The following is a 13,835-nucleotide window of genomic DNA, read 5'->3' as shown; positions in this document are numbered from 1 at the left end:
GCTGTATAGCAAAATCTGTCAGCTGGTAGAGATTCTGCTATAGCGGAAGATATTTTTGTGTGGGTATCAGTGGACAGGATGATTTTATACCATTTACACATGGGAATGACGTGACATAACGTGACATAATGCCAAAAAAAACAGTGTTAAAAGGGTGACAGCATTGCAGCTTTCTTTATTATTGTAAAATTCAGTGAGATCACAGTGTGAATTTAGAGTCTGATCTGTTTTATAATATTAGCTTAATATTTTCTTTAACTTAAGTGTTTGATAATGTTTTTTTTTTTTTGGTACGTGAAGTTCCAAATAAATAGACAAAATAATCAAATAAGAAGTATTTAATTCACTGTATTATCCAAAAATAACGCTATTTAATATTAATGCATGTATGTATGTATGTATGTATGTATTTATTTTATTTACTTTGGTTTTATCATCACGGTTTATGAAAGCATCACAACTGATATGTCACAGTGTCACAGTCTTTCCCTCAGAGCAATTTGCATACACTCATTTTCTGCAGATAACCAGTTAACATATGAATATTTCACTGGACGGTGGGATTATTAATGCTGTGATTGTCAGGTTTTGATGCAAAAAAAAAAACCTTCATAATCATCTTCTTGTCATTTTTCAATCTCCAGATGTACTCTGGAGAATGTCTCATGTGTTGTGATGATTTTAAAATTACATGTGTGGGTTGCGGGAGCGAAATGTTGTTTTGTGTCATGTAAATACACAAATCATATTACAGACATGAATTTTAGAGGATCTCATTTTACTGAATTTCTTTCAGAGCCCCGTTCCAATTCCAATTTAGACCAAATCAAACACTAAAGATTGCAACCTAACATGCACAACATCCATATCTAAATGCAGCCAGCGTATTTGGATGAGACTAGATCACACCTGTTAAAATAAGATCAACTTGTCTACATTGGTAAAGCTCGTCTCAGCATGCAGTGTTATGATACATGTAAATAATTACACATATCAATTCTGAGCATTCTGAACTTCTTGGTCTATTAATTTTCTCGTCTTTTTTTGATAAGTAAAATTGTCTAATTTTAATATTGAAAATTCACTCTAATATATATATATATATATATGCATTATATTGGCAACCTGCTCTATATATATCATAAAAATGACTGCTACTTAAGTATTTAAGTATAGAGTATACTGCACAGGATACTGCATCCCACAATGCAGTGCCTTCAACTTCTACTTTCATTTGTAATGTGATGTGAATGAACTGGAAGTAAATGCAGCCACAATTTTAACATCCATTTTCATGACTCAGGGTTTGCTTGGACTGAAAAAGTTGAGTATTTTCCCAGGGATAGCAAGAACTAATAAAAATGTGTACCATAAAGGAATAGTTCACCCAAAAAATTAAATTAGAGGGTGAGTAAATGACAGAATTTTCTTTTATTGGGTGAACTATCCCTTTAAATGCAACATAAGTCACTTTGGATAAAAGCGTCTTCCAAATGCATAAATGTAAATGTATTTTCTATACAAAATCAGCTCATCAAGATTATGCATCGTGATGAGATCATGAGACATACTGCTGTTTGAAACATTTAGCATTGCATAATGCACTATTTTTAAATTGTAGTAGGCAGTATAGAGTGCATACTGTGCAGTAAGTTCAGTAAGTAATAAGCTAGTGTTTCATTCCCAACAGCCCTGCACACATTCAGACTCTCTCGCTCGCTTTCTCTCTCTCTGACTATCCGTGTGAAAGAGGCGTCTTCCTGTGCGACAGACACACGCACACATGTAAACACACTGCTTTCGTAGTGAGCGAGCGCCCGCCGTGACAAACTCGAAGCTGTCGCTGTTGACGACTACAATGTGGCCCCCGCCAAGAAGATGGGGCCCTCGATTCGAGCCAGTCGGCAGAGGCAGGAAGGTACGTAGGCCGGCACTGTTTCAACAACGCAACGTTTTAGTCATACAGAGCAAATGGACTGAGGCCGAACAAGATAGGAAGTCACAGGCTGAAATGTTTCTCCGTTACGGTGGAAGGCAGGGAGAATGTCGAGTATGTGGTCGGGGCACGCTCGCTTTAACGTGGCGCTTTAGACGTCGCAGAGTTGCATTGGAGTTCAAAAGCTTCTCGTTCAGCAGTCAAAGGTGTTTTGGAGGGCGCCGTAACTACAGTACAGAGAGAGACCGCGTGCATGAGTGTAAGTGTGCATGGATTTATGCACATGCATGTGTGCTCACATGTTGGCAGGTTGGAGTGTGATATATAGTCGCCTGTGGGGGAGGCGAACGCTTTCCTCTTCATTTGTTTTCTCTGCACATTTAACATGGACAGCTGTACCATGTCAAGCAGGGCTACTTTACGGCTAATTTGTGGGCTGCTTTCCTGCAGGTTTAAAGCTCCTCTAGATTTTGTTAAACATCCTTGCTATTATAAACCAGCGGTTCTTAACTGGTTTTGCTTCTGGACTCAGATGTTTATCATACAATGTCAACAAAAATGTCCCGAAATTGGCCTAATTCACATTTTGCATGATATTGCAAAGGATAAATATTTGTATTGGTACTTTACAAGTACATCCTACTTTACATCCAGCACACTCAAGTAAAGCAAGATATACTATATAGCAAATCTCAGCTGCGTGATCGTTTATATCATCACAAAATGTAACTATAATATCACTATGGAAGCCCGTTTCCACTATGGAATTAAAATAAATGTAATTGCAACATTTTAGCAGCTTTTTCCCTCGCAATTCTGAGGAATCTCGAATAAAACCGTAAAAAGTGTCAGAATTATTATTTTTTTACTCATGATTGCGAACTGACATCTTGCAATTCTTTGTTAATTTCTCGCAGTTCTGTCTGTTTTTCCTCAGAATACTTTTCTCCTTTCAAAATTGCAAGAAACAAAGTCTAAATTTGTATTTTTTTATGTCGTGGTAGAAACATGCTTCCATATATCGTCTAGCTCTTTAAATAAAGTTGGATTTGTAAGTATGTCCAACTATTTCTGCATACATACAGTATTTTAACGTAAAGCGATATATACTATATAGCAAATCTCTGCTGTTATTGTCGTAAAACGTAAACTATATTATCATCCAGCTCTAATCTGCTAAATGCACCTATAAGGCATGAAGATATTAAGATATAATAAACATTAACATCTGGATTTTCTGTAAAGCTGCTTTGAAACAATGTGTATTGTGAAAAGCACTATACAAATAAATTTGACTTGACATCTTAATCTTTTATCTAAATGTAATGTAATTTACTGTACTCTAAAACAACTTTCCAGTTTGGATGATGTCATCAAGACCTTTTATTTCAGCTCTCCATGCCCAATTTTTTACAATGCAATCAGTTCCTGGCAGATAAAATCATTTCCCGCCTTGTGTTTTTCCTCAAAAAATACTGTTTCACTGATAACATAAATTATGTGGTTGTTTTGTTGAATTTTGCAAAAAAAATGGCAAGTTGATATAGTAAGAATGCTCCTGTTAAGAGCGTAAATGTCTAAAGTTAAATGCTAATAATAGAAAGATAAGAGATGATTTTATGTTCAATAATTTGCATTTTAAGTCAATATTTTTGACGGCATTTCTAAATATCACTGCATGTTATGCCAGGGTTTATGTGAACTCGCTCTCACTTTCCATCTCTCTGTCTTTTGGGATGGTCGTGCTTGAATTTGGTCCCGTCCCAAATGGCTCCCTCTCACAGTCCTCTTCCCAGTCTACATTTTAGGTAATAATCAGCTGTGAAGTCCGAACTGGCTCATAATGGTTGCAAATGACAAAGCTGTGCCTTTTGGGGCCGAGCATTTATGTGCCATTAACTTGCGCATATATATATATATATATATATATATATATATATGTATATATGTAATTGTATTTTAAGAAACTCGCCTCTTTGCTCTCTCTTCTTTTGTCCTCTCATTTAATTTTGCACTCTGACCCTCTGCTTTTGCTGAATCATCCCTTTCTGCTACTTCATTTGCCTGTTGACATGCTGCCATCATTCATACAAACACGTACACGTCAGAGTGAAAGGTGCCAGCAGGTCAGCATCATGACCCTGATTGTCCTTTGAGTGCAGAAAACCACATTATTGCACCTTTCTGCTTATGTAACAATTTAAAACGCATCCGGATCACTTTGTCTGTTTTGAAAACGTCTGAATGAATGACAGTGTTAGCAGAATGCTTAAGCTAAGGTAATGAAATTGCACCAAGGCTGCATTTAATTGATCAAAAAAAGTAATAAAATCAGTAATATTGTGAAATATTATTACTATTTAAAATAGTTGTTTTCTATTTGAATATATTGTAAAATATAATTTATTTCTGTGATCAAAGCTAAAAGTGTCAGAATTATTATTTTTTTACTCATGATTGCGAACTGACATCTTGCAATTCTTTGTTAATTTCTCGCAGTTCTGTCTGTTTTTCCTCAGAATACTTTTCTCCTTTCAAAATTGCAAGAAACAAAGTCTAAATTTGTATTTTTTTATGTCGTGGTAGAAACATGCTTCCATATATCGTCTAGCTCTTTAAATAAAGTTGGATTTGTAAGTATGTCCAACTATTTCTGCATACATACAGTATTTTAACGTAAAGCGATATATACTATATAGCAAATCTCTGCTGTTATTGTCGTAAAACGTAAACTATATTATCATCCAGCTCTAATCTGCTAAATGCACCTATAAGGCATGAAGATATTAAGATATAATAAACATTAACATCTGGATTTTCTGTAAAGCTGCTTTGAAACAATGTGTATTGTGAAAAGCACTATACAAATAAATTTGACTTGACATCTTAATCTTTTATCTAAATGTAATGTAATTTACTGTACTCTAAAACAACTTTCCAGTTTGGATGATGTCATCAAGACCTTTTATTTCAGCTCTCCATGCCCAATTTTTTACAATGCAATCAGTTCCTGGCAGATAAAATCATTTCCCGCCTTGTGTTTTTCCTCAAAAAATACTGTTTCACTGATAACATAAATTATGTGGTTGTTTTGTTGAATTTTGCAAAAAAAATGGCAAGTTGATATAGTAAGAATGCTCCTGTTAAGAGCGTAAATGTCTAAAGTTAAATGCTAATAATAGAAAGATAAGAGATGATTTTATGTTCAATAATTTGCATTTTAAGTCAATATTTTTGACGGCATTTCTAAATATCACTGCATGTTATGCCAGGGTTTATGTGAACTCGCTCTCACTTTCCATCTCTCTGTCTTTTGGGATGGTCGTGCTTGAATTTGGTCCCGTCCCAAATGGCTCCCTCTCACAGTCCTCTTCCCAGTCTACATTTTAGGTAATAATCAGCTGTGAAGTCCGAACTGGCTCATAATGGTTGCAAATGACAAAGCTGTGCCTTTTGGGGCCGAGCATTTATGTGCCATTAACTTGCGCATATATATATATATATATATATATATGTATATATGTAATTGTATTTTAAGAAACTCGCCTCTTTGCTCTCTCTTCTTTTGTCCTCTCATTTAATTTTGCACTCTGACCCTCTGCTTTTGCTGAATCATCCCTTTCTGCTACCTCATTTGCCTGTTGACATGCTGCCACAAACACGTAAAACACGTACATGTCAGAGTGAAAGGTGCCAGCAGGTCAGCATCATGACCCTGATTGTCCAGAAAACCACGAAAACCACATTATTGCACCTTTCTGCTTATGTAACAATTTAAAACGCATCCGGATCACTTTGTCTGTTTTGAAAACGTCTGAATGAATGACAGTGTTAGCAGAATGCTTAAGCTAAGGTAATGAAATTGCACCAAGGCTGCATTTAATTGATCAAAAAAAGTAATAAAATCAGTAATATTGTGAAATATTATTACTATTTAAAATAGTTGTTTTCTATTTGAATATATTGTAAAATATAATTTATTTCTGTGATCAAAGCTGAATTTTCAGCATCTATGGAGTGAAAACAGTATCAAATCCTCCCACAAATGCACACGAGAGATCCACACTCGCGCACACAATCCACAAATGCACATTAGAGATCCACACTCGCGCACAAAATCCACAAATGCACGTGAGAGATCCACAGGGCGATCCACAAATGTAGCGAGAGATCCACGCGAACACAATCCAAAATGGCGCGTGAGAGATCCACAGGGCGATCCACAAATGCAGCGAGAGATCCACACTCGCGCACACAATCCACAAATGCACGTGAGAGATCCACAGGGCGATCTACAAATGCAGCGAGAGATCCACACTCGTGCACACAATCCACAAATGCACATTAGAGATCCACACTCGCGCACACAATCCACAAATGCACGCGAGAGATCCACACGCGTGCACAAAATTCACAAATGCACGTGAGAGATCCACACGCGTGCACAAAATCGACAAATGCAGCCGCACACGGCAATCCAGGCAAAGGCAAGTGCATTAATTGTTTCTTTGCTCACAGAATGATCCTCAAATACTGTATCTGTACCCGTTATTTAATGCACAACAAATCGCGAGTCCTTTGCATTAGTGTTCTGCCTTAAGAATGTCTATAAATACGCGCTTTTGTATTTGCGGATTCTTTTGAGACTGTCATTCTGCGGCCTTAACTCACAAATGCGCACAAGCCTATCCGTCTGTACACTTTTACCTATGGCATGAAGTAGATGGTCAGACATGTGTAGTAGAATGTTGATCTGAATGGCGATCCACTTCAAGGACCCTGATATTTTTTTTCAACATTATTGCGACCAATATTTAGACTTTCATCATGTGATATTTAGAAAAAAAACATTTCATTGGGTACACGTGTATCTTCGTCTTCTTTGTCTTATGTGCACAAATTGTACAAATTTATTATCCTTTGTGTTTGTGAAATGCAGTGAGCTGTATGCTGCAAGTATCACGTTTCCGTAGTGTCGTGGTCTGCGTTCATTGCGGCCATACAGTGTTGCATTTAGTGACAGGAGTTCGAGTCCGAGGTCCGATTATATTCCTTTCTCTCCTTTTCGTTTTGATCAATTTAATGCATCCTTGCTGAATAAAAGTATTCATTAAATTATTGTTGCTTCAAATGCTTCAGTTGACTTGATTTTGAATGTCTGGGGCGTTTTGTCTCTTTCTGTGGTATTTTTACTCTAAACACTGGTTAATTTCTGACGCCGCTTGGATAGAAGCTATTTTGTGTGTAATTTTGAAGCCAAATTTGTGATGTCTGACTGCTTTGTTTCTCATCTGATCTGTGGCTGGTGTTGACGTACTCATGTTTTCTCTGTCATGAATAGCAGATGTTTTCCAATCTGATTTTTTGGTCACAAACAGGAAAAGGATAGGATCCAAGGGCAAAGATCTTACTCCTGCTCTCTGTGGGATTGTAAATGACCTATTTACATCCTAACTATCGGACGTAAACTGATGTCTAAGCGCGATCAGGCAGAGCCGGGGATTATTGATACCACAAGGTGTTTTCGGTGCTCCTAAGATCAAATTTATATTCAAAACAGCAGAGTGAAATCGAAAACTGATGAGCTCAGGGGAAGTTATTTAAGACAACAGGAAATGCAGTGTTTAGGTGTGAGGACGTGCCTTACATTCATCACAACCTCAGAGAGAGAGCAAGAGCGACGGAGAAAGACAAGACGTGCTGTGTGCATTGAGAGAATTACATTTTTCTTTCTATTTGTGTCTAAATTAACAGTTGCAGCAGATAGTGAAGGAAAGGCATCATCAAGTGTTTATCATGCATGTTCCTCCTTCATTGATGCACTTGATGAAGCTGGTTGATGAATTTCCAGATTGAGCAGAGCTGAAATCTAGACCAAGAAGAAGCTCAAATATAAGAGAGGCTGCATTTGTGTCACATGTTTTGGTCACTACGTTATTGCCAGACTTCCTTTTATCTGTTATGTCATAGTTTTAATAAAGTTTCTGGTTTAAATGAAGTATTCATTCAGATATCGAAGTCTTGACGTCAGTATTACAGAAACATCAACTTTTTGGACACCGATATGATTTTTATGCTGTGGACATTTAATGTTAAATTTGCATGTGCTTAATTTTTTAATGTTGAAGCAGATTTAGCCCAATCTGGTTGAAAAGAATATTAATTCTGTAGAGTAGTAGTAGTAGTAGTAGTAGTAATAATAATAATAATGTTTTATTTAAATATTTAATTTATTTAAATATTATTTATCTTTTAATTGAATTTAATAGAGTTTAATACAATTACTTAAATATATATATTTACACACACACACACACACACACACACATTTCCCCACAGTTTATTCAATTACATTTAATTAATCGTATATAAGGTTAACTTTATTCGTCTCCCGTGGGAGAAATTTGGCTTGGACAAAGGGCGTGCTGCACAAAAAAAGACATAACATGGAAGACATAGTAACATATATAAAAAATACCCAATGTGCCATACAATTTAACCAGGTGAACTCATCTCATGCAGATAACACTCCCACTCTAATCCACCACAGAATACATTCCCTTTTGATCATTTAAAAATGTAATTGACAACGGGATAAAAGAATGTTTAAACCTATTGTACCTGCACAATAAAATTCTGTCCGAGTTCATATCACAATTACATTCTCTAAAACTGCCATACATTCCTTAACATTGTCATTATCTGTATCAAAACGCAAATAAAAATTGTTCAGTTCATTGGCCCTAGCAGTTTCGTTTAGGGCAGACAGTGGCTTCCTTTTTATGCCCATATTGGTCATCTGTCTGATTGAATTCCACAGTTTCTTTGTATTAGATGTGGACAAGTCCTGTTCTGCCCGCTCCTTAAACCAACACCGGGCCTCTCTCATTTGGAAATTGAGGTCCTTTTGAGCATCATGGACACCTGCCAAGTCGTCAGATATAAAGGCAGCTCTCTTCCTCCTGATGCATTCCCGGATACCTTTAGTAATATACGGTTTATTATTTGGATATGGCTTAACAGTTTTCTGGGGAATAATAGAGTCGACACAGAAAGAAATGTAATCTGTGATTGATTCTGCTGCACTGTCAATGCCTGCATCCTCAAAGAAGATATTCCAGTCCGTACAGAGAAAGCAGCCTTTCAGCTCCTCCTTTTTTTCCTTTGTCCAGACCTTCACAGTTTGCATTTCGGGTTTACAAGTCTTAAAAACTGACCGGTAAGTTGGAAGCAGGTGGATGACATTGTGGTCAGAGTTACAGAGAGGTGGTCTGGTTTTAGCTATATAGGCATCCCTGATGTTACCATAGCACTTATCGAGGATATTGTTATTCCTAGTGCTGCACTTCACATGCTGATAAAAACCAGTCAGTGTTTTAGTCAGGCAACAATGATTAAAATCACAGAGTATCAGCATAGGTGCATCAGGTTTACTCTGGAGAAGGTGGTGAACACCGTCCGTAATCTGCTTAGCTGCTCTATTGGCATTCCCACTTGGTGGAATATATACAAGACACACAAAGATGTTAGTGAATTCCCTAGGCAGGTAATGTGGTCGCAGGGTAACGCACAGCAGTTCGAGATCAGGATTACATATTTTCTCTCTAATTGTAATATTACGACACCAACTGTCTCTTATATGGATACACACCCCCTCCCTTAGTTTTACCTGAATTTGCATCCCCGTAGCTCCCGTAGCACATCGTTCAACAGGCCAGGCAACCATGGCACTCCGCTGTGCCGCAATCCCAGCAGATCAGTCACGTTGTATGTTAATTGACCGCTGCTCGTAGACCCTACAGCACAGCCCCGGATGACCCGGTCAGACAAGACTAGCCATGCTAATCCCAGCAATAGGCCTCGTTTCCATTTTACTTGCCTTGCATGCCACTCATAATTCAACGCACAAGACACATCCAGTAAAAGTAATGCACAAAGAGTTCCGCGAAGATAAACATAACACTGAGGAGTCACGAACAACATTAACAAACAAAACCAGTGCAGCAGAAGCCCTCCTCTGAGTCGCCGGCAGAGCAGCGCCACCGTAATTATGTCCCCACTGGATGCAACAAATGCCTCATTTATAATGGGTTTTACTGGTTTTGTCTCGCGCCGGGACGCGACATCACAGTATGGTAAGGGGCGTAACATTTCCGTCACACGCTTGAGGTATCCGGCCAATCACAACACACTGGATAGCTGGCCAATCAGAGCACACCTCACTTTTCAGACCGATGAGCTTTGTAAAAAACGACACGTTTCAGAAAGGCGGGGCATAGAGGAGAAACAATAATGTACATTATGTGGAAAATAATGTGTTTTTTGAACCTTAAACTGCATAAACACATTTCATTACACCAAATACACAAAATAATGTTCTTTTTAGCAACGTCATATGACCCCTTTAAATATCATTTAATAAATTCACTTTAATTAAAAATAATAGTGAAAAAGTAAAGCACTCCTGGGGTCCTAATTGTCATGAAAATTCGGTCATAATGCAAAAAAGCTTTAATGGTCCTACAATACGCTTCATTTAATTCATGCAAAATATAATTTCTGGTTTCTTCCTTCTCTTTACAAGGTTAAGCGTGACCTGAACATGTTTTCATGAATTTTACCCTTACTACACAGCCAGATCCTCCACCCGTAGAGGAGTGTCAGTTTACATACCAGCTCTTCCTGCAGTTAGATAACACCGAAAAGCTATAAACGGCCCTTTTTTTAGACTACATCTATATTTCATTGCCATTGATTTTCATGTTGTTTACACTCATTCTGGCTTCTCGTTCTAAACGCAGTGTTAAATCAGTCCATATAGCACATATGAAATTGTAAAACCACAAAACCTAAAGGCCTCACTCAGGAATGTGAAGTATGCGGGCCAAAGGAAACCAAGAGCAGCCAAAGGGGGGTCGATAAAATGTCATATCCTCTCGCTTAAAAACCAGAGCATTGTGCATGCTACATAGTGAATGTAAATGCATTTGTACGTGCTTAATATGCAATATGCATTAGTATTTGAGTGAAGAGTCTGTTTTGTAATGTTTTTAAGTGTTGCTTGTGTGCACGTCCCCCCCTCTAAACAGAGCGCAGTAGCTTCTTCCATAGTGGGAGGTGTAGTTCTGTGGAGAAGTCACCGCAGATCAATGAACTGAGCGAAACAGAGGGGCTGGGCAAGCCGACTACAGCGAGCGTCCGTGGGATATATGCTGCTCACCCTTCCGCAACACCTATTATTTCTCCCCCGCAACAATTCGGTCTTAAAGATACGTCAAAGTGAGACTCTATGACAGCACTGCTCAGTCTCTATGGTTTATAGAGCCACAGATACAACTTTACCCTCTTGGATACACGAGAACGTAAGAGATAGAAACATTTGGTAGAAATTTATTCATCCATCGGTGGATATTCGGTTGTTAAGGATGATTTTTGCAAATTCTGCCCACACGGTGAGGATGTCACATAATCGTAAACAGGTAAAATCTTCTTTGACTTAAATTGTGGCCCTCATGGTTATTTGTTGTCTAAAGTGGGGTTTTAAAGTCATAATTCAAAATTATCTGTGCTAATGTGTTTGTGGAAACTGTTATTTGCACTTTTATTGTAATAATAATAACAATAAATGGAATGTTCCAGTGATGATTGACGGATGAAAGACTACTAGTGTCCAAAAGCAGAAACTAATCCATAAAGAATAGCTGTCATTGGTTCCCTTCCAATCAAATGCTCCCCTCCAATGGGTGTGTTTTTGTTGTGCTAGCGTTTAATTTGATTGTGTTATGGCACCGGCTCTCATTCACAATTTTATCACCCCCCCCAATCAAACCCGTCCCACCAGTTTAAAAATAGGCCTCTATTTGATCAAGTTTTTACGTGTCTCATGCACGTCGAAGCATTTTGCTCTGATGGGAATATACATTCACAGCCCTGCCTGTCTGTTCTTCTGATGGACTGTTTGGTTTCGCTGGTTAATCTGCTTTACCCTCCTGTAAAGGTCAAAAGTCACAGTGCTTAACTGATGCACCCTCTCATATGACACTTTTCATTAAACCCTTCTCTATCTCACCCCATGCATGCATGCATTTCACGTGCACTACCAGCCTTGAGCATGTCCATGCCATATTTCAGCCTTATTTTTAGATTTTGCATTAAGAAAATTTGAATGAGAATGAACAATATAGAAACAGTTGGTGAAAGATTGTTCATCCATCGGTTGTTAAGGATTATTTTTGCAAATTCTGGCAGTGAGAACGTCGCATAAATGTAAACGGGTAAAAATCTTATTTGACTTTAATTGAGGTTCTCATGGATATTTGTGCAGTTATAAAGTCTTATGGGTGAAACGTGTAAAAGAACACATCCCAGTTGTATTTCAGCCTTATTTTTAGATTTTGCATATAGAAAATGACACATTTTAATGATGAGAGCGCACAAGGTGGAAACATTTGCTGGAAATGTATTCATCCATTGGTTGCAGAATTTTTAGCAAATTCTTCTACACAGTGAGGACGTTGCATAATTGTAAACAGGTAAAAATCTTATATTATAAAGCGTTTTGGGTGAAACCTATAAAAGAACATGCAAATTTGCATATTTCAGCCTATTTGTAGATTTTGCATAAAGAAAATTACAAATTGTAATGATGAGAATATACAAGATAGAAACAGTTGTTGAAAATGTATAATTATTTATATATATGTCTGTTGTTAAGGATGATTTTTGCGAATTCTGGCTACACAGTTAGAATGTTGCATAATCATAAACGGGTAAAAAAATCTTGTTTGACTTTAATTGTGGCCCTCGTGTTCTGTAAAGTGCAGTTATAAAGTCTTTTGGGTGAAACCAACATGTTTAAGTCATATGCATAAAGAAAATGCAAATGTTTATAATGAGAATGTACAAGATAGAAACATTTATTCGTCCATTGTTTGTTAAGGATGATTTTTTGCTAATTCTGGGCACACAGTGAGGATGATGCATAATTGTAAACGGGTATAAAATCATCATTTGACCTTAATTGTGGCACTTATGGTTGTATGTTCGGTTTTAAAATCTTTTGGGTGAAACCTGTAAGCGAACATGTCGAAGTCATACTTCAGCCATATTTTTAGATTTTGCATAAAGAAAATAACAAATTTTCATGACATTACGCGCATTTCCCTCTCAAATTCTCCTTACTTTAATGCCAAAAAGCTATGATATTTACTTATGCTATATTTGTTGTAACTAATTTACACTGAAATATTAACATATCTCAGTAACCAGCTCGTCTGCTGTTTCTGTTTCATGCAGATATTTTTGTATGTATAGTTTCACAAAACTGTCAAACCATTCTGTTTTTGCTTCAAATTTGGAAATTATACAATCTAATTTAGATAAAAAAAATCCTCATGTTGCATGTATGCAGGATCTTTGTTTGGATAATGATTAAAATGCAGTGGTTGCCTCTAATTTTAAATGGAAAGAGCACAGACAAAGCCTTATTTTGTTTATATGAAGATATTTATTTTATTTGTGTTACTTATTTATTTGATTTGGGGCTTGTTTTGAAATGTTAATTTAGTTATTTGATTTGGGGCTTGTTTTGAAATGTTAATTTAGTTTTGTTATTTACTTTTACATTATATTTAAATTTTGTTATTTAGCAGATGCTTTTATCCAAAGCGACTTACAAATGAGGACAATAGAAGCAATCAAAACCAAAGTGAATTAAAGTGCTGTATTAGTATATTATTACAGTGTTATATTTCAATTTCACAAAACATGCAGCATTTTGTCCAAGCAATAATAAAAGGACACATTTAATTTATAATTTGTCTTAAATCTAATTTTGTTAAAAAAAATTATAATAATCGTGAATCGAATCGAATCGTGAAATCAAAACCGTGAATCGAAT

At 36.9% G+C, this 13,835-nt stretch overlaps 1 protein-coding gene across 3 annotated transcripts in view; it reads left to right on the top strand.

Moving 5' to 3' along the window:
- The window catches only part of LOC107730583 (RNA-binding motif, single-stranded-interacting protein 1-like), an 81,006-nt gene that overhangs the window by 8,597 nt on the left and 58,574 nt on the right, over nt 1-13,835 (top strand). Inside the window, exon 1 of one of the 3 annotated variants that reach the window (XM_016541438.1) lies at nt 1,762-1,918. The exons of 1 other annotated variant lie outside the window; for it this stretch is intronic. In XM_016541438.1, the coding sequence (XP_016396924.1) occupies nt 1,859-1,918 (60 nt within the window). In that variant the 5' untranslated portion in view covers nt 1,762-1,858. Of the gene's footprint in view, nt 1-1,761; nt 1,919-11,096; nt 11,416-13,835 lie in introns of those variants that run through there. One more of the 3 variants, XM_016541439.1, reaches the window with a different exon arrangement.

Source organism: Sinocyclocheilus rhinocerous, unplaced genomic scaffold (assembly GCF_001515625.1).
Source record: "Sinocyclocheilus rhinocerous isolate Xijiao unplaced genomic scaffold, SAMN03320098_v1.1 scaffold818, whole genome shotgun sequence".
NCBI lineage: Eukaryota > Metazoa > Chordata > Actinopteri > Cypriniformes > Cyprinidae > Sinocyclocheilus > Sinocyclocheilus rhinocerous.
The sequence above is the reverse complement of the archived record's forward strand: the minus strand, read 5'-3'. Positions and strand labels throughout refer to the sequence as shown.